Source organism: Tachysurus fulvidraco, chromosome 9, assembly GCF_022655615.1.
Source record: "Tachysurus fulvidraco isolate hzauxx_2018 chromosome 9, HZAU_PFXX_2.0, whole genome shotgun sequence".
Classification (NCBI taxonomy): Eukaryota; Metazoa; Chordata; class Actinopteri; order Siluriformes; family Bagridae; genus Tachysurus; species Tachysurus fulvidraco.
This window is the reverse complement of record NC_062526.1, coordinates 9,207,542-9,233,687: the sequence shown is the minus strand read 5'-3', so window position 1 is coordinate 9,233,687 and position 26,146 is coordinate 9,207,542. Positions and strand designations below refer to the sequence as shown.

General features: G+C 36.2%; 2 protein-coding genes across 2 annotated transcripts in view; one reads left to right on the top strand and one right to left on the bottom strand.

Annotated features, from left to right (window-relative positions):
- The first annotated feature begins 2,161 nt into the window (after positions 1-2,161).
- Positions 2,162-9,625, top strand: hapln1a (hyaluronan and proteoglycan link protein 1a). The gene is made up of 4 exons (XM_027138276.2): positions 2,162-2,412; positions 5,732-6,067; positions 6,739-7,038; positions 8,179-9,625. Exons 1-4 carry the CDS (start codon positions 2,349-2,351, stop codon positions 8,460-8,462), a joined length of 984 nt encoding a protein of 327 aa, XP_026994077.2. The 5' UTR covers positions 2,162-2,348; the 3' UTR covers positions 8,463-9,625.
- Positions 9,626-17,441: 7,816 nt separating this feature from the next.
- vcana (versican a) overlaps positions 17,442-26,146 on the bottom strand; it is a 28,740-nt gene continuing 20,035 nt past the window's right edge. Inside the window, exons 9-15 of the mRNA XM_027138575.2 lie at positions 25,932-26,045; positions 25,725-25,838; positions 24,058-24,216; positions 23,521-23,603; positions 20,961-21,105; positions 20,236-20,418; positions 17,442-19,016 (exon numbers count right to left, since the gene is read on the bottom strand). Coding sequence (XP_026994376.2) covers positions 18,874-19,016; positions 20,236-20,418; positions 20,961-21,105; positions 23,521-23,603; positions 24,058-24,216; positions 25,725-25,838; positions 25,932-26,045 — 941 coding nt within the window. The 3' untranslated portion in view covers positions 17,442-18,873. The remainder of the gene's footprint in view (positions 19,017-20,235; positions 20,419-20,960; positions 21,106-23,520; positions 23,604-24,057; positions 24,217-25,724; positions 25,839-25,931; positions 26,046-26,146) is intronic.

The window sequence follows — 26,146 nt, the reverse complement described above, 5'->3', positions numbered from 1 at the left end:
TTTGGGGGTGTCCTTAGGAGTCCAGCTACAACTACTACAACTGCTAGCAAGGGAGGTATACAGCGGTGGCGATTTGGCTGTCTAAGTTCTACATGTATCCTGGTTGATATTTTTTCAGTTGAATGTTGGATAATATATTTTTTTTTCTTAAATGGGTTTTTACAACTTTACTATGGTGTAGTAAATGAAATATGATTCTGTGAAAGGAAATACAGTGTTATACAGGGTTACTAGATTTATTAGCTAATTCTAGACTTAAGTGTAACAAGCAAAATACAAATGTTTTAGTAAAATCTGTTGTATGTTAAATAATTGCCCTTATATTAATAATAATATTATAATAATTGCCCTTATATTAAATAATTGCCCTTATATTTGCTTGTAGTCAAATGCTATGTATATGCATACACTGTATTCCATGCCATTAATTTGGCTTAAATAAATGTTTGCTACAAATAAAATTAATAATACTTAAAGTAAGGCTGATAACCCATTTTAACAGATACTTAACAGATACATAAACTTCACAGACACACTCTACTTTATCTAGTCAACCAAGTTATTTCCATTTTATGTTTATTGATAATGATGAAATTTTTTTTTTGTTCATTGTGCTTTTTTTAACTATGGAGTTAAACTGCGTTGTCTCTTAAGCAGCATGCCTGCTATCTTGCCGACATATCATTCAAGTGCTCCTTAGAGATTTAAGTAAATGGAAAAAGACTTGTGAGCTAAAATCTCAGACTATTTTCTGTTCCACTTATGACTGTAGGGAAAAACCATTTAATTTCCTTGCACTTTACAACTCATGAACAAACAAAATGGGGAATTACTGAAGTTTGTCCATGATGCTCATATTGTATTTGGCTGTAATGCTGAAGAAACATTAGTTCCAAATGTAATACGTCCTTCATGTTATAAGCATGATGATTAACAGATGTTGTATAACAGCAGTGCATCAAGCAATTTCATCCAAAATGTGATTTCCACTCCTCTGATAAACCTTTTCCATGTAGTGAGTCAGTCTTTGCCACTTAGTTGGCGATTACTGTAAGAGCTTGGACACTGGTGCTTAGATTTGTATGGTAATAACTTTGCTGGATTTCCTCTGTATACACTGGAGCTCTATACTGCTGGAAGTTCCATCACAGCTTGGGGTTCTCTCTTAAAATTACTGACTTTGACAGCTGTTTTAACAGCCCTAAGAGGTTATTAAACCATCTGTGGTGTACAGGCATCCAGTCCAGTTTTCTTGTCTGTCACTGTCTATGTAGACGGCTGAAATAACATCCCCAAAGGACCACACACTTCCTTGTGTCTTAACATGCCTTCTCTATCTTAACAGATTAATGGATTCTTCCTATATTAGGACCTTGTTCAGTCAAGTGGGCACACTGCCCCATGAGCTTGCTTTACATTGGGGGATATTTTGTGTACGGGAGTTCATTACTGAGAAGGGAGCTATTAAGGAGGTGCACCCCACTAAGGGCCTTGTAGTTAATACAATTTAAAATGACACTGTTGGATAGAAATGAAAATAAAAAGATGGGTCTTGTAGGGTACATTAAATAAAGTTCATACAAGGGAGCTACGTAATAAAAAAAAGTGTACAATATGCTGTAACATCTCCATTATTGACTCAATCTCATTACCAGTGAAGCGTTTTTGCACATTTTTATCTGAGTTATTATAAGTAATATCATTGTATTGTCACCCTTGCATCTAAATCAACATATTTACTGAAAATATCTACTAATTTTAAGATGTAAAACAAGATTTTTAATCTACAGTGGTTAGTTGAAAAAGTCACATTTAAAACATAAATTAACTCCTATTTAACTGTTGCTTTGTCTATTCATAATACAATAATTAATAGACAATAGTATTATAATTATATTAATATATGTATGATATTATATATTATATAATTATATTAATATATTTATAATATATGTATAATATATTAATTTAATTATAATAATAACACATTGGTACATACATCCTAAGACATGTATCAAGAAAGAAAGCAGAAAACATGTGTAAATTAGGGTACAGGAGTTGTAAGTGATAAGAATAGGTTGATTAGTGCCTTGGTTTCTCCAAGGGGAGGCGGAGTGATCTTAGCCAGCCCCTCTGTTTTAAATAAAAGGCTCTTGTTGCAACCACTGAGGACCCCAAACTTGTCAGTGGCACCTTAGCTATCTGATATCCCACACCTCATCTCTCTAACAAAGAAAGCAGAAATTTCTGTGCAGTGACCGGGGTAGTTTACCTAAGTTTGAGCCAGCAGCCTCCTTTTTTATTGCTTCTCTAGTGCCAGGCCCAAAGACAAAGGAAAAGAAAAGAAGATGCTAAACATAATCTCCTTGGTGTTAGTCTGCCTGAGCCTTGCCAACAACGCATATACAGAAGGTATGGCAAATTTCAGTTTTTCTGAGGATGAATGAATGAGTGTTTGTGTGTGTGTGTGTGTGTGTGTGTGTGTGTGTGTGTGTGTGTGTGTGTGTGTGTGTGTGTGTGTGTGTGTGTGTGTGTGTGTGTGTGTGTGTGTGTGTGTGTCTGTATACTCTGTGTTCTACTAGTGCAATTAAACTAAACAGTGGAAAATTGCTTGTGGCACTAATTAGCACCATGTAACACTATACCGTGACTGAAGTAAGATTTCAGGGGACTATTAAGTTGAGTTATTCTTGGGCTGTCCCTTGAATAAAGCAATTAATGATTGTTAACTAAAAAAAAATGCAAACTGTATTTTCTGTTTGTATTCACCTATAATACAATACTCGAAATATTCTGAAGCATCTAATAACAGTAACAATGGTCCTAGGAAGCGGGGAAGGGGCTGGCACACTAAGAAAGAAACAAAAAGAAAAGCTGGAAAGGAAATCATTGTGACCTTTACATGGTTATGTATAACAATATTGTGATTATTGTAATTGGATGGTTGCTGTCGATGTAATGCAATGTGCATGTGGTTAAATTGGCAGGAGCAGATATGTTCTTCAAGATTTTTCCAATGTTTGGAGTCAGTGCATCATTTGTAGTTCTGCTGTATATACTTTAGCTCACTCAGCATTAATATCTGGGACACCTTACATCACAGCTATATGTATGCCATTCAGTCTGTATAGTCTCAGAGCAAGGATATTGGCAGATGTTATGTTTTCCCACACATCCCTTCACAGATATGCTACAGTATGTGTGGGCTATGTGACAGACTGAGAGAGCAAGATAAACAGCTCCAGCATTTTTTTGTCCCTTGCTAAACTACACCCAAATGCCTCTCCCTTTCCTTCTGAGGTAATGGTGTGTTAAGTAAGCAGACTGAATGGGATCAGACTGAGTCTGGACTATAGCCTGGCAAGCAAAGGAGAAGAATGGAGTGGAAGGAGGGAGTAGAGCTATTATGTGCCTTATTGCCTTCACGGACAGCCTGAGACAGGCCTGATTTATATGAGAGGAAAGGCATAATGCAGTCATTAGACTACCATGGATCAGTAAGAATGTGTGTGAATGTGTCCATGAGAAAAAGAGAGTGAGCACAAAAGAGAGATCTTGGGTTTTCATATATATATATATATATATATATATATATATATATATATATATATATATATATATATATATATATATATATATATATATATATATATATATGTGTGTGTGTGTGTATTGACTAGATTATCCATAATACAATGAATAAAATTAATACTAACCTTAGACAAAAGGTTCCACACATACAGTAGGGTGTGGTTTCTAGCAAGGTTAGAGCCATCTACATTATGTTATTATTAAATATTTTTGAGGTTGTGAATGCACACTCTGATTCACAATGTGATCTAATGTTAATGCACTAAAGTATACCCCAAATTATGCGAGCACAAATAAAGGTTATGAAGGCTGGGATGAGTGCTGATTGCTTTGAAAAAATTTGCAAAATAGTGCCTAAAACTTCATCTTTAAGGGAGTGTCATTCTGAAATATACACATGTGCATCAACAGCTGCATCCCATCAAAATTAGTCCCCGTGGATTCATAAAAATTAAAGTTAAAATATAAAGAATTTTAGGGTGTTTCCTAGGAGTGCTCTTGGTATATCGAAAGGCCAGAAGTATGCCAGTCAGACAGATGTCCAACTTCTGCAGACTGATGCAGAACAAATTGTCATGCTGAATGATCTTATGTTTACTGTACTGAAATTTACAGCACTTCCGCTTTCTCAACAGAAAAAGACAGCTGGTTCCAGACTCTCAGATGTATAATGATGTGTGGCAGTGATTTTGTAGGGATGTAAAAGTCTTCACCGCCTTGTATTTTATCACTATCAATGCATGTCTACTTTAATTTGATTTTATTTTCATTTAATGTTACTTCATAGTTACTCATTGAACATTAAGCCAACAAACATGCTTGTATAAATGAGCTACTCTGTGAGAGTACTCTAGATGAAATGAGAACTCTAGACTATGGGGAAAAAGCACACACTCAGTGCCAAACAGTTAATTAAAATCTCTTACAGACACTGAGTGTTCTTTTGTAGCTGTGAGGGAGAAAACCATGGCAGGATGCAGTGAATGTCTGTATTCTTACCGATTCTCAGCTGTAGTCAAGGGCTGGGCAGAATTTATACAGTATATGAGTCAATAATGGGAAACCAGCCAGAACTGAAGCACAAAATCACAAAATCTCAATTTGAAAAAAATCTGAACATGATGGTGTAACTTTGTTAGCAATACTTTACTTTTAAATTGAGATCCTAGGCCTCATTAGTCAGCATTTTGATCTTCTTGGCTGCTTTTAATGAGATATAAGATATGGTGTAAGCCATTCCCTGTAAATTATCTCTTCTTCATAGGTAATATTTAAATACACTTGGTGAGTCTAGATGTCTAGAGTGTTTCAACATTTACATTTTTCCCAGACAATTGTAAGCCGTTCCATGCAGATGTGTGTGTGGGGCACTCAAATCAAAATATATCAGTTGAAAATTTGCTGCCATGCTCAACAGCAAGTCTACCCAGCCATTAGATGACATTTATGTCAGTTACTTCCCCGTTTTATACCCTCAGCTTCAGCTCACTATCCAGTGAGTTCCAGTTTATTGGGATTTGGACAACGTACAGTCACTGCCTCATTGGTTTACCAGTAGCAGAAGTGCTATTAATTAATATTAGCTAACTGCTTGATATGTTCTGCTTGTTTGATGAATGGTTTAGGGAGTTGGATAATGTTTAAAAGATAAAAAGATAAAGCTACTAAAAGAAGATGGTCCATAAAGGAAGACAAAAACTTGCACTGATTTTAATATTCACTTGTGGGACAGCACATGTGGGACAGATTTACTGGAGTGTTTTATGAATTATGGTTTTGTTGTGCTATTGGAAGACTGTGAATAATAACCTCGCAAGTTCCATGTTATTGAGAAAATGTTAGAAAGATGGTAAAATCAGTAAAAATGTGTCAAAACTAAAGTGATATTGATATTTAGGTCATTATTGATATTCAGTGATATACAGTATAGCACACATAAAGACCACAGCTATCACCTAAAATACATTTATGCTACAATTATGTTAGAATATTTATTTAAATAGAAGTTTGGTGCATTTGCATTTCAATTGAATAATCTACATAAATCATAATCTGTTAATTTAACAACCCTGATAATTATCGAGTCATATGTATCTATTTTGGTTAAACATGGAGAGCATCTATATTTTTGTCTTTTCAGAGAATCGCCTTCAGATCTTTGCAAGTCCAGGTGAAAATGTTAGTTTGCCCTGCAGCCTGAACCCTATTGATGGGTTACATTTTGTTTATGCCGGAACCAGGATCAAGTGGACCAAGCTTGAGAGTGCTGATGAGGAAACTGACGTGCTGATTTCAATGGGTTTCCACAAGCTCACATATGGACGCTTCCAAGACCATGTTCATTTGCAGGAGGCTGATCAAAATGATGCCACCCTAATTATTAGCAACATTGTCCCAGAGGACTATGGCATATATAGGTGTGAGATCATCAGTGGCATGGATGACGTTGTAGTGGAGATGGAGCTTCGAATGGGTGGTAATTAATTTTGTCAAATTTTTGTCAAATGTGAAAATGAACTCTCAATTCCGGTGTAAAGCCCAGATAAAATGGGAGGGTTGCATTAAGAGGGGTATCTGGGGTAAAACGTACGCCAAATCAAACATGTGGACCCGAACATTGAGCTGCTGAAAAGCAACAACAGCTACTACCATATAAATTGTTGTTTAACATTCAAACTCCAATTTACAGAAAGACATTTAATTTTATTGCCCCTTTTCACCTGTTATTTAAAAGTATAGTATACAAATGAAAATTATTTCTTGGCTTGGCAAAGGCTGTCCTTGTACACATGACATCAGCACAGTGAATAGGATGGCTTCAAATAAGAGCCCAAGCTGTAATGAAAACTGGCTGCCACAAATGGATGTAGATAGCATTGGAATAAAGATGGCAACAATGAAAGACCTTCAGGCCTGCAAGTAATTTTTTTCTACATTAAAGCTCAAATGTTTTTCCCAAAGCAGAAAAAGCAGAGAAGAAATAAGACAACTGGCTCTTCACCAGTGGCTTCACTGAGTGCTGTTTACAGCCTTCCTATATAAAAAGATCTTGCATATTTCCTAAACATATGAATATTATATGTGGTAAATTAATGTTTTAAAAAAAGGGCACAGAGTGTCAGTATTAATCATCACTCTCTTTTACAGGGGTTGTATTCCCATACTCCCCACGCTTGGGCCGCTACAACCTAAACTTCCACGATGCTGAGGCAGCCTGCCTGGAGCAGGGTGCTGTGGTGGCATCCTTCCAGCAGCTCTACCAGGCCTGGAGAGGAGGGATGGACTGGTGCAACGCTGGCTGGTTGAGTGATGGATCTGTACAGTACCCCATCAACAAACCAAGACATCCATGCGGGGGCAATGTTGTTGCTGGACTCAGGAGTTACGGCCGGCGTAACAAAACCAACAGCCTATTTGATGTTTTCTGCTACACCACTGAACACAATGGTGCTTAAAGCCTGAGTAGCCTTTGTCTAGGCTTTTTGTGTTAAATTTTAAATTTATATTGACTTTTAGCTGAAATTGTTAAACGAGTGTGGTTAATAATCAGTGGTTTTCTTAAAACTTTATTTGTACCAAATATTAAAAAAAAAAAAACACTTTGCTTAGCTAATCATAACGCTTTACATCAGATCCCATTGGTTAACATTATTTACTGCATTCATGAACAAACTAGGAAGTTTTTTGTTTGTTGTGTTATTAAAAAAAAGCCAAAACCTGTAATAACAAATATTTATCGATGAGGTAAAAGAAATCCACAATGATCTGTATAAATTAATTTATTAATATTTATATATTCTCTTTTGAGTTTCGCATATCACATACATTTTAACTTAATATAACCCTTCAAACTGAAAACAGTAATCCCTCGCCACTTCGCGGTTCAAGTTTCGCAGCCTCAGTGCATCGCTGATTTTTCAAAGATATTCATCGAAAAATAATAATAAAAATGGTTTCCCAGGATGCCAGACAAAGAGAGAAACTCTCTCAGAGGCTTTGTACATACCCACGGGCACACAGACAAGGCACATGATTGGTTCCTGCCACGAGATCTGAGCTGATTGGCTGCGCATCATCACATCCTCTCCCAGCTTCTTCCCTTGTTGTATCTCGCCACTCTCATTCACACTGTCAACTGTGTCTCGCGTAAGCCCTTACAATGCCTCCTAAGCGCCGTGCCCCTGCGAAAGATTCCTCTAGTGAGTCCCTGAGAAAGAGGAAGATGATGACCATCAGTGAAAAGGTCAAACTTAGGGCCGATCCTACTTAACGGATTTTCACCTATCGCGAGGGGTTCCGGTCCCCATTAACCGTGATAAACGAGGGATCAGTGTACATACATTTCTAATGCTATTTATGTTATTAATGCATATATCTTTTACATTAACTAATGAAGAAAATAATGTCAAATAGGAGAACCATTAATGTCAAAGCCTTGTTATAGTATTATTTCTCTATCATACTTACTGTCATTTCGCTGTCATAGTCTTTATAACTAGCTGTCATAAAATTGCAATTTTTTCTTACATAATTAAGAAAGAATCTCTATATGTATTCTGTAATAATATACACTCTTCTGGTCCTCAGGAGATATCTTCTTTGTGGATCAGATACTGACCTTCCTTGAGGCGAGGCAGGCCTGTGAAGATAATGGAGCTGAACTTGCGAAGGTGGGACACATTTACGCTGCCTGGAAGCTGCAGGGCTACGACCGTTGTGATGCTGGATGGTTGGCTGATGGTAGTGTAAGATATCCCATTTCCAAACCTAGGATGAAGTGCAGTCCCACAGAAGCAGCTGTCCGTTTCATCGGATTTCCCGAAAAGAAGCACAAGCTCTATGGGGCCTACTGCTACAGAGCTAACCAATAATTTGCTGCTCCTTTCCTAAGATCATATACCAAACAAAGAGCTATAACACACAAGCAATGACTCCTAAAACATGTCAGTTATCATGAGCACACATTGAAACTAGGTACAAAGTACATACTGAAATTTTTGTACTATGCATTCCAAATACACATTGTATATGGTACAGTTATTCATCATAAAACCTTATTTTTACATATTATTATTATTTTTTTTATATTCAACTTGCACAATTCAGTTATCTTTTTTCAGTAAAAAAAATCTGGAATGTAATCTTTTCAAATAAATAAATAAATAAATAAATAAATAAATAAATAAATAAATAAATAAATAAATAAATAAACAAACATGTAAAAAAAAAATATGAACCTTTTTGACACACCTGGCATGTCTTGTCAGAGCACTGGCCACTACTTTTTTATCTGAAAATGTACTTTTCAATTTTAGCAGGCTTAGTAGCTAATTATAATAGATAATGTCATAATATTTATCCTTTTACAATTTTTCTCACAATGTCCTCATTTAGTTATGTGCTGAAATACATTGTTCCTAGCCTTTTTTGATAAATTGATAACATTTATCAGAAGGTTAGCCAAAACAAAAGTTTAGTTAATATATCTTCTTCCCTAGCAACAAATAAAAAATTAATAAAAAAAAATGACAGGCTACTGGAGACACAATGCATTTTTGTTTGTTGCAAAAAGTTGCAAATTACAGTTACATTTGACTTTTTAGACACACCAAATCTTTAACAGAACCCAGTTGCTTACTAGCGACTGAACTTTAAATGACTAATCTGAGCCTTGCACTTAATTGTGAGTCTCAATAAAACTAAACATTATGTCATCAGTTGGGTTTATTTCAAAACACCAATTTTTCATATATTTATGAACTAAGCTACAATGCCTGAAAGCAGATGCCATAATGTGTAACTCTGTAGACAGAGATTGTTTATGTGATTGGGAAGACAATTCTAACTATTATTCCTCTTTGTACTACCAAGGTACAGTGCACACACAATGCTTCTTTTTATGCCCAAATCATTCTTCTTCTTCTTCTTCTTCTTCTTCTTCTTCTTCTTCTTCTTTTTTTTTTTTAACTAAAATGCAGTGTATTGTTTTTACATCAAGTTCCAAATGGAAAATAAAATCTAACAAACATTGAAATGGTCTTAAAATTGATTGTTTTCCATTAGTAGAGTGAGGTTTTATATATATTGCTCCTGAACAGCTCTGGAATACATAAATAATAAAAAATGATGCACACTATTTAACTTACATGCAATTATTATATATAGCATATCATGAGTGTCTGTGTACTGTATAGTGACATAGTGACTCTGCAACAGCAGAGTAAATCATTTTAAACAATCGTTTACATTTAACACAGCATGTTTTATAAAAGGGCAGACAATACAGTATAAAAATGAACCTGAGCATAAGATCAACCGTATCAGTTTGAGAGAGAAAAGATTTTATGCTTCTGCTCCCTTGTGTTAACTATTAAAGGATGAAAGCCCTCTTCTGACTCATAGATGGAGCTAAGGTTCCTTATCTTTTTGATCTGATCCCTGGATGTACTGAACCCTGAAGGGCTGTTAGAGATTCTATGGTTTTGGAGTAAAAAAAAAAAAAAAAACCTCATAGTGACTTCAATTATATGAAGGCCAAGATTTTTTTTCCTTTTATTTCCTAAAAGTACTAGATACTAGTGAAACACTTTTGATGAATTCCAGATGTTCAATGCCTAAACCCAAAGGGCCAAACCAACAGACACTGATGATCCAATTCTTAAATCATATTGCCTAAAGGTAGCCTTGTTTGAAGCAATCACTTGTTAACAGTCTGATGCAGCACATACAATTTCGCTCAATTAAACCTTCGGTTCCTGATAAATAGTTATTTCAACTTAACCCCACGCATTTTCAATGGTTACATCTTTTTAGAATATTTTTCCACACATAAATATGAAAATAAACTACAAATATTGTTGTAGTTCTCATTTAGGTAGAATAGTGGTGGTAAATTATTTTATGGGCCTTGTAATATTAGGCTGATTGGTGCGGAATGAAGAGATTTTGAAACTAGAGTATGCTTATTGCATTTTTTTTAAGATGTACAATTCACTCTGAACGCATGGTGTAAAGCAGCTTTTACAAGTGGCAAGTTGTAGGACAAGCACTGGTGCAGGTGGTCCTCTAGGGAGAGAACTAGATGGCACCAGAGGAGAAAACATAGAACTATTTCTTCACCCTAATGTGGATTCATCCTCCTACCTTACTGTCAAGATAACACTTCCTTTTGCTATATCTCACTTATAAGGCCCAAGTGTCAGAGATTACATTTTCGGAATCCTTTTTGTGCAAGATTTCTCTTTCTGCACAATGATGGACCATCTCATAAGTCTCTGGTTCTGGTTAAACAAGTAAAATAAAAACACTAGAGGGTTATGATAAATAACATAAATTTAAAATGCAAGAGCAACAACAGGGCTAAATCCTCCTTATCAACTTTATCAACTGTGAAGTATTTTAGCTTATGTTTATTAAACTTGCAGGAGAAATAAAATACTAAAAAGCCCCTCCACCAAGGGTATCTACTGTAGGATCCCTAAAAGGTCTCAGAAAGAATGGGATGCAAGTGCAGGAGTGCACCAAACACTTGACACTATCAAATGCATGCTGGCAGAACTGTGTCACCACCATCACAAAGAACTGTTGCATCTCACACCTGGTGGAAGGAATTTGGAAGCTCTTAGTGACCAGGACCTAAAGTAATCTTTCACAAGACACCCCTGCCCTTGCCCTACTTATTTAGGAAGATATTGTTATTGCAGCATTAACTTTCCCTGAAAGACTTGGCATAAGGACACCAGATGACTGGGCCAATCCAAAGAATAAACCACAAAAAGTCATCAAGGCAATAACTGTAATTAGTTACATCTGCCAAAACAATGCTGATCAATCGTAGATGGAATATTTTTCAAGCCAAATGGCATTACTGTATATTGCAGGAAATTATCTGGTGTAACAAATGTTAAAATCTCTGAAGCACAGGGACTTTGGCAATGGACTTTGGCTAATAGCCCTTATGGAAGTCCAGATTAGGAACTAACTGTGAAGAGCCAAAATTATCAGTGTTAATCAACTATTCTTGGCTAAGGGAAGCAATCAGAAACTGTAAATGCATTCATCATTAGGCAGTACAGAACCCATATGAGGAATTAGATTTGGGACAAGTAAATGCCAAGAACTTAAGCTAAGCCATGTTCCAACAAGTAGACAATCATTTTCTTCTTAGCAACTCTTTTTGCCATATTAGCTTGACATGTTTTTTGTTTCAGTGGCTATATCATCTATTAGCTATAGAAGATTTGTTTGAGAGGGAACATCACCATATACTGTAAGTAAGGGAAACCATGCAACAAACCAGAACTCTTCTACTTTTCTTCCTTTGACTAAGGAAATGACCATTAGGATAAGAAGTCAGTTAGCAAGTCAGAGTGTGACAATCTAGCACAAGGCTGAGGTATATTCATTTGCTTCATCTGACCCTTTAGCCACCTTAGGGTAAGTTACTTCAGTGATCACCCCAACTGGAGAAGATGCAACTGTTTTAGCTGTTTAAGGTAATAAACATGATAAGTCTTTAACATGTTGATGTGACAAATGTGAGTCTGCTACTTTCGATCAGGAATGCAAATAACAGTTGAAGTATCTCAGTTTCCTATGTACTGTGTATGGTCCAGAAATCTTTTGAGTTCTGAGCTTTGCCCTTTTATCAAATGCAAGAATAGTAGACAAGCAAAGGTTCTTTAGCCAAACCACAAGCCTTTTGTAACCTTTCATAGTTACTGTTAACAATGTGCAGCACATTTCATGCGACAGCAACACTCTCAGACATGATGCCTTCTTTAATGGACATGATGCCTTCTTTCCAAACCATCTTTATCCTTTTCCCATTGAGGCAATATTTACAAAGCATTGACTTTGTAACTATTGGGCATCAATCTGATGATGGATCTTCAAAGAGGTCAAAGCTTTAGAATACACTAAGTCAAGTTCCCTCCTTGTTCAAACTGTGCTAGTTTAGAAAGCCCAATGTAAACATGTGCTGTGATCTTAAGTAGTGGAATAACCTCAGGGAAATAGGTTGCTGTACATTAGTGTTAACAACTATTGGTTTCTAGACTTTATAATGGGTAGAGAACCTACACTGTGAACTAAAGCATGTAAAAATGGCTTTCTAAACCTTGGGATAGGATGTACTGGTGCATATGGAATGGTCTGTTTTGGTATGAAAATGTTATGACCAGCAATATTTAATGACATCTTCCTTTAGAGCAGAAGAGAGGAATTGTTTGAAGACACAAGTGTAAGTTTTATTTATACTTAAATATACAGAACAAGGATTACCATGAGTAAGACAATCAGTTGCACATTCCTTTCCAGCACATCAGTACTGGGAGACCGTTTATGCATCGAAATTCCATTATCAAGATACAACTTGATAATGGAGTTTCAAAGGACAGACATCTTTTCAGACTATAATCTAAATTGCTAGATTCTACTAGATTGCTGAGTTTTACTCTTTCTCCTGAACAACACAAATTCAGGTAAAAACTACATGGTTTTATACCTAAAAATACACTCCTCTGTATATTCTTATCAAAAAGCTTTTATACACCTTGCATTACTACAGTCTGTTAAAACGTTTTTTTTTTTTCCCTTCCAATTTTGGTCAATTATCAAGCATCACATTAGTTCTGGCAGACCACGTCGTCAAGCGTGCATCAGCTGTTCATATAACATATAACAGCTGTCCACAACGCGCGCCAATCCGGTTACGACATCCATATTACCCAACCATTTAAATTCCCATTCATAGAGCCGTCCTAGCACTTCACTGCTGCCGCAATCTAAACTCCCTCCTCCAGCCCCGACTCCACCATGCCGGTGTTTGCTGTACCAGTTTACATCTTAAATCTCCACATATTTCTCTCTCTCTCTCCCTCTCTCTAATTATTTAATTATCTACAGTATCTATCCATTCATTTATTACTTTCCAAAAATGCATATCAATACTATGCATGCTAGTGGTTCTGTTATACGGGGGTCTATTCTATTTTCTAGCTGTTTTCCACGCTCTGTCCATGCATGCGCATGGAAGGGCGCGTGGATTCTTGCCCAGAACAGAACCATACCGCCAACACTAACTGTATGCATATCATCTAATAATTCCCTTGTGACAAAGTGGTCCTGACAGAACTACTCTTATTTGCACTGCTTAAATTTTTTTCTGACACTTTTTCACCTAATACAAACCATATGTAGAATGACCTCAAAAAATAACATATTTGCATGTTACTCTAGTTTAAATCTATGCTCTACATTCCCAGGCTCTGAGGAAAAGCCTTCTGTGATTTATTTGCAGTGTCACTTGAAATGATGCATGAAACATAAAAATGGCACATTTTCTGCAACAGCTCCTCTTTTGAAAAACAAAACATTGACCAAATCTCTAAATTAAATCTCATTGACTTAAAGTACTATGTTTGAGCCCAGGGGTCTCCGGCATTTTTATAACTTAGAGCTACTTTGCCAAAATTAAGGTGACCAAGAGCTACTTGTGTTATACTATTAGTAAAATTTATTTACATAGCTTAACAGTCATATTTTGCAATAAATCATTTTAAAATCACAAAAGCAGCATGTTAATTGTCAGTTAACTGAAATAATGGGTTTGCTGACTAGACTTATCATTAGACTTATCATTGTCAGATTTCTTTCATTTACATCGATTCTGTTATTTATCAGCAAATTGCTACTTACAAGTCCCATGGCACATACCCTGATGGACTCAACAAGACAAAGACAGCTTTGATATTGAAGGTAATATTAATTTTGAACACAGAGAAGTATTTTTATGGCTTTCATATGTAATTCCAATGGGAAAGATAATTCAATACTTCCAACTAATTCACAATTTGTGCTAATAAATGTAAGGTTTTTTTTAACACTTCCATGTATGATCATGGTACTAGCTGAGTGTAAAATCAATGGATGAACAGTTGTATTAAACTGTGATGTGTGTGCATGTGCGGAGGAGTATGATTTGTCCGGGGAGATAGATTTCTGTACATAACGGGTAAGGGGCGGGACGTCTATGAATTTGATTGGAATTGATTGGAATGAAATACTAGTGGCACGTTAGAGACCCATTACATACATAAATGACATTAATTAGACACTAACCATTGCTGAAATGCTGTTGACAATTGTGTGGTAAATGCTATGAAGCTGATGGCGGTCTGGCAAATCTAGGCTCGCCTGCTCTTGTTAATCCTGTGTTACTGTTGCTGAAAGAAATGAGTGATAAAGTGCTCTTAACTTTTAAGTGGTGTTTTGTACAGTGATCTATTCATTCTGGTTTTTAGTAAAGCTTGGTTATGGATTCGGAAAATAACTAAACAAAAAGTGAAATTAAAGAACTTGCATAATGAAATAAATTTTGGCCTCAGAGCTTGCTTTCTTCTTTTTTTTTTACACTAAAAGGTTATTAAGAACACCAAACTTGTGGAGAGACCAAAAGTCCTAGAATTAGGAGGCATAGGTACGGTTTAGCATACTATTCAGTTTAGCAATAACATCAATGGTTCTATGAATCAGTGAAAAAAAAATGTTCATAGAACTTACTGTTTATGAGCTATGGTTTATGACTATACGATTTTGTTTTAATGAAAAAGAAGAAGAAATCCCAAGAATTACAACAGGATAATCATATTTACATTAGCAGCATTAGACAATTTATTTCATGTATCGATCACAAGATGCTTGGTACAGCAGCAGAATCTAGAGTAAATTACTGTTGTGACTAGTGATATTCTCTAAAAATTAACATATTACTGAAAAAAATGTAAATATACCTGCTATTTTTTAAGATTTATGTGTTTAGCTGTGTATGTATGTAGGCAGGACCACATTTAAACAGTAATGCTGGGGCCCCAAGAAAGGAGGGAGCCTGTGACTGGCCGTGGAGCATATTTAATGCCAATCGGTAGAGCTGATCGCGAACACCCCACAATGCCTGTTATTTAGTGGAGCCGTAACAACATTATCATTAGTAATTCAATCATCACATTTGAATTTGGTTTACCAATCAAGAGCATTTGTTCTATTTTTAACTTTCGAACCACCTGCATGAGGGACTATCAGGTGATCGCTGCACTTTATTAGTATGTCAACATCCAGCATGATAAAAACAGAGCGTCATCGTCATCCCCACCAATTTTAGGTTAGTTTTATTATTAAATTGATGCACGTGTATTGCTTTTTATGAACAAACTCAATATATTCGTTTAAGGGGTTGGCTGTGAACTGAATTGGCAACTGTTATTCTGAAAATGTAAAAATATATTTTTGTCTCATCCTGGTATAGGGTTTGCTGCTAGTGTCAAAACCTAATGTACTGTAGCCCCTTATGATTCATTAAAAATGATCAGTTTTAAGACTCATGTACTTCAAAGTTTGCATATGCGTGCGGAACGTGCTTCAATATGTTTTCATCTGTCTTCCAAGGAGACTTTAAAAAAATAAAGAAATAAATCCTTTACTGCCACATTCTCCTCAGCTCTCTGCTCCCCAGTCATGCAGTGGTTGCTCCCTTTCCTGCTTCATATTCCCAAGAGTCGTTCCTGCTGTCAGATTTGTTGACTAGGCATATATCATAGTAGCCTTTTCCTTCTGTTTTCAGCCTGACCCTTAGAAAGTGGACAGAAAACAAACAGCCACCAGGCTCCTTCTGGGGCTTATGTTCCTGGTCTTGCAGTCATTAAAGGGAAGATTGACTGCGTTTCAGTCCGCAGTTTATCTTCAGTGGTGTTTAAAGTTATGGTTTGAGACATCAGGTATCTCAGTTTTGTGCCTTATTCCATGTGGTGGTCCAGTGGGGAAACTTGTCCCTACTGAATCAGTCCATCTTTTACGGCCCTTGTTTTGACAGCTGACAAAGCATTTTACTAACATAAGCTGTGATATAGAGCTAGGCCTTTTTTTGGACATAGATCAACCTTCTATTGTCAGTCAAGCTTCTGAGGCATATGTGGTCTACAGGAAAGACAAAATATAGTGATTTCACTCATTTTATACTCATTTATGTGCCTGACTTGGTTGGTTATTTATTGGTTGACTTTTGGTTGAATTTTTATTTAAAAAAAAATGACCTGCCTTTTTTTATGGAACCACATATGCAGTTGACATTTTTATTTAAAAAAAAAACCCTGCCTTTTATTATGGAACCATGTGCATGTACTAATGAAGGTTACACTTTACTGCCAAAGGTTTGTGGGCTTATGTGCTTATGTGCTTGTTAAACACCCCATTATTAATATATTCCCTCATTTTGCAGTTATAATAATCTCCACACCTTCTGTAAAGGCTTTTCACTAGATATCGGACCATGGCAGTGGGGATTATCTCATTCAGCCCCAAAAGCATTAACAAGGCCAGATGTCAGGCAACACACATATTATTGTCATGCTTGATTATGTTTTTGCCCCTTAGGTCCAAGATAAAGGGTCATTCTTAATGATTCAACATTCATACAGTATGCATTCTTTACTTGTGTGTTTAAACTTTGTGGCAAATGTTTGGAGAAGAACCACATATGGATGTGAGTGTCAAGTGTCCATATACCATTGGTCATATAGTGTCTTATGATAAAAGGTACAGAAAAATTAATATTTGGAAGTTCTAAATGAATAATGGTTCAGAATTTGAGTACTTGTTGTAGGCTAAAATAATCACTCCATCTTCTGGTCAAAATGTATCACTACTTTTGTGCATTATGACACTGAAACGATCTGTTATTTACTATAATTATAGTATCGTATAATAGTATCATGTGCAGACGCATATAATATTTTTTATAATAATTTTTGCTTCAAACCGTATAGAGGTTATGACACAAAAATGACACACTAGGATGGAATAGATTTTGTCTCTTTGGTGACACTGCAAGTTTAAAAAGTAAAAAGTTTCCTTGCAAATCGTTGTTTTTTTTTTACACACACAACCCAGACATTCACATTATACAATAAACATGTTATACTTAAATATAAAAAGATATGTGCACTTTTGGATAAAACACAACTGGAAAAACAACAAAAATGCATTTAAAAACAATGCTTGGGATGAACAAATGGATGGCATTTATCAATTATTGTTGAGATGTGTTGAGACGTTCCATGTAGAAAAGTTTGACTGATAGATTTTGGTCTTTAGGCCCATTGAAACACCCCAAATGTCATATTATGTTCTGTTCTCTGTGTTTAAATAGAAAATATCCTTAACAATCACAAGTGACACCACATGGATTTGCTGGGCTCTAACATAATGCATTTGTGCATGCAGGTCATATTACATCTCCAGTGTGTTGCATATTAGCTACAACCACGAGAAGATTAGGAGCAGCTTGGAAAATAAATGACCTGTATGCTGTTCAAAAGCATGTGGTTCAAGTCTTGCTGAGCAATTCACAAAGTACATTCTCTTAAAAGTAGTTTGACATTTTACCAAAGACAACATAAAAGCTGAAGGTATGGATGAAAATTGAGGAATTGGGAATTTAGAAATTAAATGTGATGTATCTGCTGTAAATGCTGGAAGACCCAATGACTTATATAATATGATTTCAGACCGAGTTTTCACTTGCTATGTGATCTAGGCACCTAACTGTACTTGTGAGGTGATTATAAATTCCTTGTGGATCATTCATCAAAGGTCACTCCACATTTTCTTTACAGAATACTGAGCAATTATTGGTTGTCTTTGTCTCTTTTTCCTCCTTCAGTCTTTTGGATGTCTCATCTCCCATATGTTGTGCTTTTTTGTAGCGCATGTTCTTCAGAATTTGTGGAATCCCCGGTTGAAAGGACTTTGATATACAGCATCCAAATGAAAACATCCAGTAAAAAGATATGTGCTGGGGTATTTTCTGGCTCATAGTCCTTTACATGCTGCTGACTGTCTACCATCTCCAGGAGTTTGTAGTGTTGCAAAGTTACATTAGTATATACTGCGCAAAGAAGGCATTTTGTGATCTGAAGTAAAAAAAAAAAGGTTCACTAACATATAAATCGACTAGCAAGGATCAGTCAGTGATCCGGCAGAAAGAGTGACAGTCCTTTTTTTCAGTGGCCAACTGAAATTATTTGAGGAATCCTTTCCTTTAGTCCTAAAGACTGGAAAATCACTGTGTTGATTCCAGTATCTAGAACTCAAGATGTTCATCTTTTTCCATTTGTGTCCATTCCCTATTTCCTCACATATATCTAAGTTTCTGTCAGATGTCCTTTGAGTGTTGTTAAAAAAGAAATCAGAGTCATTGAGACTATAGTATCAAAGTAGGAAGGCCTATTATTTGGTTCTGTTGTTCTTGAAGGCATGGTGATGGTGTTTCTTGGGAGAACTGGCAGGCTCCTCTGCAGACCTTTTCCGATGACTGCCATAAATTCTGATGGGCTGATACCTCTGGCTGTATCTTCTTTGGAAGTTGGAGGCTGGAAAAGAAATAAGGGAACATTTTAGATCACACTTCTGAAGGAAAAAAAAAAAAAAAAAAAAGCAGGTTAATAAGATCACTATTGGCATCATTGTGTGGAACACGACACAGAATTTCAGTTTCCACTGTTCGGTTGCATATTTACAGCTCTTATAACTCTTATAATGTTTAGCACAGAATGTGATGTGCAAGGAAAATGCTGTTCAAAAATTCACATCAATAATGCTACTAAGAAAATAAGCTTATGGTGATTATATCTTACTTATATTGACAATAAATCATGCCAACAAGCCCCCTCAGGGGTCCATTTAAAAGAGCACATTTTAACTTGTGAATGGCACAACAGAAAAGCCTTCACCCTATTATCGGGAGATTGCAAGCTCAGATCCTGAAAATGTCATGGCTATCTATGGCCAGGGAGCAAAATTTGTCATGCGTTCAGGGTGTGAGGGATAGCATACTATCTCTCCCCTGTCAGTCAGAGTGATACAAGCCAATTGTGATCATCTATGAGCTCATGAATATGGGAAAGAGTGTGTGTTCCACTGCCTTCTGACTGAGCATGTGCAGGATGCTACATACGTATGTCTAACGTTAGAGATCAATACCATTTAGGAGTCTGTAAAGACTGTGTAACTCCATTGACATTTTGCACACATCACTTTTAGTATTACTACGTGTATAATAACATGCCTGGATATTTAATATATCACTTTCCATTCCATATTGTTTGCAAATTCTGTACTGGTAATACCTGTAACATATTTGCATATCATATTCTACTGTTCCGACATATAACATGTAAGACAATTGTATATTATTCTTATTTTTTCTTCTTGTGTTTATTCATTCTTATTTATTCATATGCACAGTCTAAGGAGGTATAGGACTGTATAAAATCTCGAGTCTCTCACTAAGCATGTGTTGCTTAGTGAGTTTGGAGGCTGTCTTTGGAGAGATCTTTCATGTGATTCAGGGAGATGTGACTAGCCGGAGGGCATAACTGGCATGTGGCAAGAGGGAAAAAAGGATTAATTCAAAAAGCCAGCATTATTTATTTTATAGACGATGCATATATTTTGAATTATTTTTAATCTCTTTCAATCCCCGAATGGCATCATCTTCAATGATCAGTGATCTCCTGTCTATATGTATTCATCTCCAAGGGCAAAAGAGATGAGCCTTTCTATAAAGGCACGATATACAAGAAGACTTACGATTCATGCAAGAAATTTTGGGCAGGTCCCAAGAGCCATCTCTTTGGCAGCGAATGGTGGGAAGGTGCCTCTGGATGAAGCCGTCCATACACTGGTATCTCACTAGCGAGTTGATTTCATAGCTAGGCCGCATCTGCCCGAAGGTACGAGCGTGTTTCACCACAGGTGGCTGACTGCATGACACTACAGGAAAAACAGGATGGAGAAAAACACCATTTACAATGCTGCCTGATTTATCTCAGCCTGCAAGGGAATATGCAGCACTAATCAGAGTCGTGTACAAGAATAAATAGAAGTGTAAATAACAGTTTATTATTTAAATATGATAAAAGAAATATGCACCATGAAGACAATGATTATAAGTGTCTAAAACCTTGTATGGCTCTGCAATATATATGCAACACTTTTTCTTTGATTTCACTGTTTTTCTAAATGGAAACATACAATAAACAGTTGAGCGCTAAAGTTATCACACCCCATTATTACAAGAATTTGGTTGCATCTTGTAAAGAGATTTTAATCCAAACCATGAGTCAAAATCAAGAGATTGCAAAAATACCAGATAATGTGGCATGGCACTGGAAGTCATTTGGAATAATAAAAAAAGGAGAAAGAGCACACAAACTTTGGCACTAATCTGTTTATGTGGTGTTTAAAAGTAAAATGTAGTGTTAGATAAATTCTACTCGTAATGAAATTCTATAACATGATGGCACAATCCTCACCTGTGCCTTTCTTGCAGGTAAAGGTGAGGTGGTAGTTACATGGGACATCATTCCACTGACCGTCTTCATGCCAGATCATTACCACACAGTCTTCTCCAGAAGAGAAGAAACTATCTGGCTGGTTGGGTCTCCAGTTCTCATATTGCTGCAAAAAAAGGAAAAAGAAAAAGAGTAGTAGTATTATGTATCTAAATATCATAATTGGTGTGAGTTCTTGAAATGATTTACATTTAATTATTACATTTATTGACTAAAAGTAATGTTGACACTGTGCTGTGCTCTTGTGAAAAAAAAAGGAAGAAAAATTGTGATACACTGATGTTTTCCTACTATAATGCTTACACGGCAACAATAAATGCCTCCCCTTTTCCCACAGCAAATAGCGCTACTTGAGCTTGCTAATGCAATGAAAACACATTTATCATATTAAAAAGCTTCATTTGCGTCCCATCATCCCATATTAAGGAACAAGTCAAGTGTACTGTTCTGAAAACACCATGGAGAGTAAAATGATTATCATTAAAGCAGTCAAGAACCGTTATATTCTTGCATCATTTGAATTATGTAGTAATACATTTCGACCCCATGCTGACTTATTCATCTCTTATGGTTCATTAGCTGACACAAGAGTATTAGCTAGAAGGTTATGAATGACTGATATAAACCTTTTGGGGCACAAACAATAGGGCTATAAACCCTGTGGTAGTAATACACAACAAAGACCACTTGGTGGAGCTGTCTTCCTGTAACAACACAGATGAGAACCAACGTGCAATTGCAGTAAAACAATCACACAATTGGAATTTCAGAAGATTTGCAGTATTTCAGACACAATACTGCCAAAGATAATTAAAGCATAGTGGCAGTATAAATATGCCTAATGCAAATTATAGGGCACATGCAAAGGTTATTTAAGATCCTATATTGCACAAACTTTATGAGGGCCCACCAAGCTTTCATCAAATGTCAATGAGAATGATTCAATTAATATAAAATAGAAAACAGGAACCAGATTAGTTTTCTATAAGACAATGCTTTTTAGCAAAGGCAGCTATACAAACTATGCAAAGTGTCCACGTGGGGGTGCTGTGTACCTCCTCACTGTATAATCAACCCCGATTTTATGGGAAACTCAAAAGAGAAATCCTGTTTTGTTTTTTTTCCAAGATCCAGCAGAGTTAATGTGGATTCTTAACTGACCAAAACCACACACAAAGATGCAAGCTACAAGATGATGAGTAGGATCATGTGGTATTTCCTGGGACAGCTTTCTTTTTTCTCATTACTCCACTAAAATTCTCACTGTCTAAGAATGATGAGATTGACTATGGATCACTTGACTGGAATCAATGAAATCAGTGAGAAAAGAGTTTTCAGGATAGCTATGCAATGAATGCCTTATAGTTACACTGTCATGCATGTTTCTGAAAAAAATATTTAAAATGGAATCTTAAAGCCTATGCTTGTCAGTCAACAGTATCGTATGTCTTCATATTCACACAAACTTTTAAATGCTTTTATGCAACAATAACAAACACTATGTAAATACTATAATGGCTTTGGCTGAGCACTTGAGCAATGCTTTACTTTAGTGTATTTCAGCTGAACCATATTGAATGAGCTCCATCTGTGTGAGCATTTCTCATGTCTGCCATCCTTCAGCAACACTCTAGATTTCAACGCAGGTTGGACCGATTTGCCATGTGTCCTGTTATCACCCTATACCAAATCCTCAGGCTACCCACTGCTTCCTGCAGACATTTAGTAATGCCACTGTCAAACCTCTAGAACAAGCTTAATGGTATTCCAATTTACACAAATAATCACATAGCCTATTCACTTCCCTTTCTTCTATCATGTACCTACAAGTATCAAAGTGCATCATACATGAGGACCACTCACAAAAATATGCATGTAAGAACAGACAAATAAGCACATACACCCCATCACAACACACATTTACAGTGCCCCTGGGCTGTGTCCTTCACTTAGTTAGTCCCAGGTGCTGCCCATCTGTATGGCTGGTTCCTCTATATTTCCTCAGGAAAGGTGGTACCTGTCCACACCTGTCAGCTTACGCCGCCTGCTTCATTTACAAGTTTATTTTAATCTCACAGCTGGGAGGGAATGTTTCTAGCGATGAGAAAGCTCCTTATCTCCTACCCCCAAGGCTACCCCCCCCCCATACATGCTGTATCTTTGAAGTGAAGTGAAGTCCAATCAGCACCAAACGACCCTAACCTGTAATTAGCCACTTTCCTGTCCACTGCAAGAATACCACTGAAAGCAATAGAGGTGGACTTTACAACCTCTTCCTCTCACCTATAACTGTGCAAACACAGTTTAAAAATGCTATTTAAATTTAAGAAACTGGAATCTTTCCCAAAATAAAAGTTCTCAATTATCATGAGAACTAGTGTATATTTAGAACTGATTATCTAGAATCTCCAGAGGAAATGGTCCAAAAATAATTATTTTGTTTATCAGGATTGTTTTTGATTTACTATATACTGTATGCCTTCTGGCCAGATGAATCCATAAATACAGTTAACTCCCTTACCAAAATATGGGCATCTGTCCACCGGAAATCACTTTCAAACATCTTATCATTCAGTCCGATCCACTGGTAGTCATGGCCAAGGCCTGCCAGGAAAAAAGAGCACAAGTTGGTTAATTCTTTTGCCATATTAGGTATTTTTAGTCTTTGAAAATAAGGGAAATTTTTATTAGCCTACATAGCTCACTTCCTGTTTCTCAGACGTAAACTATCTATACCCCACATCTTCTCTTTAGTAATCAGAATGTTCTTTCATGACTATGTAGTCAAACAATTCCTTCCTAAGTATGTAGATGAAGATGATCCCACAATTCCTTCTGTCTGGGCATTCAAAATCCTGCAGTACTAAAATTATGTGTTTTTTTTTTTTAATAAACTTAGATAAAGTGGAAATATAAATATATTAAAAAACATAGAGATATAAAATTGTCTTAGTTGTATTGGATGCATATTCCTTATTTATCATTTTCAATTGATTATTCTTAATCTTTATATCACTAGTAGTATTACATATGGGCAATACTGATCAATTTTACTTACGGTTGATATACTGCTGTTCTTCATGGGACAGAATACTAGTAAGGTGACCACCCAGAAGGCGACATTCACGCTCTGCTACATCCCAGGTGCGCCTGTGAGGGAAATACCTGTAGCAATGGCCTTGAAACTTATGCCATCCATAACTGCATGTCTCTGTGTCTGCAGAAACAAATGCAAAAATAATGCGCCACAAGTCGGAACAAAAGAGTTAAATTATTCAATTAATTACTATGAATTTAAGTGTATTTAAATCCTATTAAGAGTAGTGAATGCAGGACTATAACCTTGAGTAAACTGGTATTATAAATCTGACCATGTTTTATGTACAACTTTTTGACCTTAATTGCTCTTCCTGGGGCATAGTGATTTTATCTCGCTTTCATCCTTGTACACTACACACCACTGCACTGGAGATCTGTTAAGCACTTACAGCTGGAAGAGATATCTGTTCCAATTAGTCTATTCACCTTGATTACTGCATCATTTTGCTTATACCAAAGCACAGGCAGAAGCTCAGCTATAAGACTACAAAAACCATTTCTGGCTAAACAAAACACAATTCCAACACCAAGCAGCTAAATGAACAGGCAAAAAAAAAAAATGCGTAAACATTGTGCATGCAACAAAACTGACACAAGTAATCGGCCACTGCATGTTAAAAGCACAACCAGATTCTGAAGATTCTAATGGTATAAGGATGAGCACTCACCTGAAAAATAATCAGAATAAAAGCTCAGAAAAACTCGTTTTTTGCTATGTATTTTTTTGCTATGTTCCATCTTCACTTACTCGAATATACTCATTTTAAACTGAGCATGTTGTTTTCAAGCAAGCGACTCAAAAATAGGCCTTAGGTTAAACAGGATAAAGATATGATTCAAATCCTTAAAATCTTAACATTTTAAATGCTCAAGAGTCCACTTTGCCTGATATCTTAGTGTACAAAGTTTCTACAGAGACAGATGTTCCAAACATTGCACCAAGTGAGTCATGAATTTAATCTACGATCATGTCACTTTTTTCCACATTTGTAAATGAGCCATAGGCAATTAATCACAGCGGAGGTTTCTAGACCAGCCCTGGGCTGCACTGTTTCCTAACTTATTTGAAATGGCATAGATTTACACTGGCAGAAACTCTAATGACTAGCAGTTAATCACTCAAATAGTAATTTAAGGTAATATGATGAAGGAGAACACAGGAAATGCTGTAGTTTTAATTTGGCAATGCTTGCGATAAAATACACAAGAATAGTTAAGAGGGTTTTTTTTCTAAAGGCAGTTCTAACTGTTATATAAAGCTAACAATTGTTTGATAAACTAAGGAACTTCTATTACAAAGGGCATTTCAGATGTTTGTGTTTATCTTGGCTTAAACTTGAGTTTATTTCTGGGTAGGAAGAAGCCTAAGAATCATAAGCAGCTGTTTGTAAGCTTTTAGACACACAAAATGAATCACCCTTGTATAATTCCAGCATCCATGGTGTGTTACATGGACATTCAATATAGCCCAAATATACCACTATGGTATTCTTTATTACAGTAGGTAAAGCTGAATACACCTTATGGAAATTTGAGTCTTTATAGATGACTCCAGCAACTGTATGTTACAGTAAAGTTTTTCTAAGTAAAGTGTAAATCAGCATTAACAAAGAATTAAGTCCATACCTTCTTCACAGACAGATCCTCTGTAGCTTGGCAGACATACACAAGTAAACGAGTTGATCCCATCTACACACGTACCGCCATTAAGACATGGGTTGGGATGGCATTCATCAATATCTAAATAATGATTACATAAATGAGATGTCATTCGCTGAATAATACATTACTATTGATTGATTAAGTGAATAAGGTTCACTGCAGGTTCAATACCTAGTTCACAACTGTCACCAGTGTATCCAGGTAGGCAGCTGCAAATCTGGACGTTACCCCTTTTCAAACATGAGCCACCATTCATACACCCATTGTCAGAACATGAATGGACACCTGTAGTTTAAAAAAAAAGAGAGAGAGAATGCACATGGCAATGATTATATGGCTCCGTGTGGAAAAACTGCCACATAAACATAATATGGATGATTGAGTTA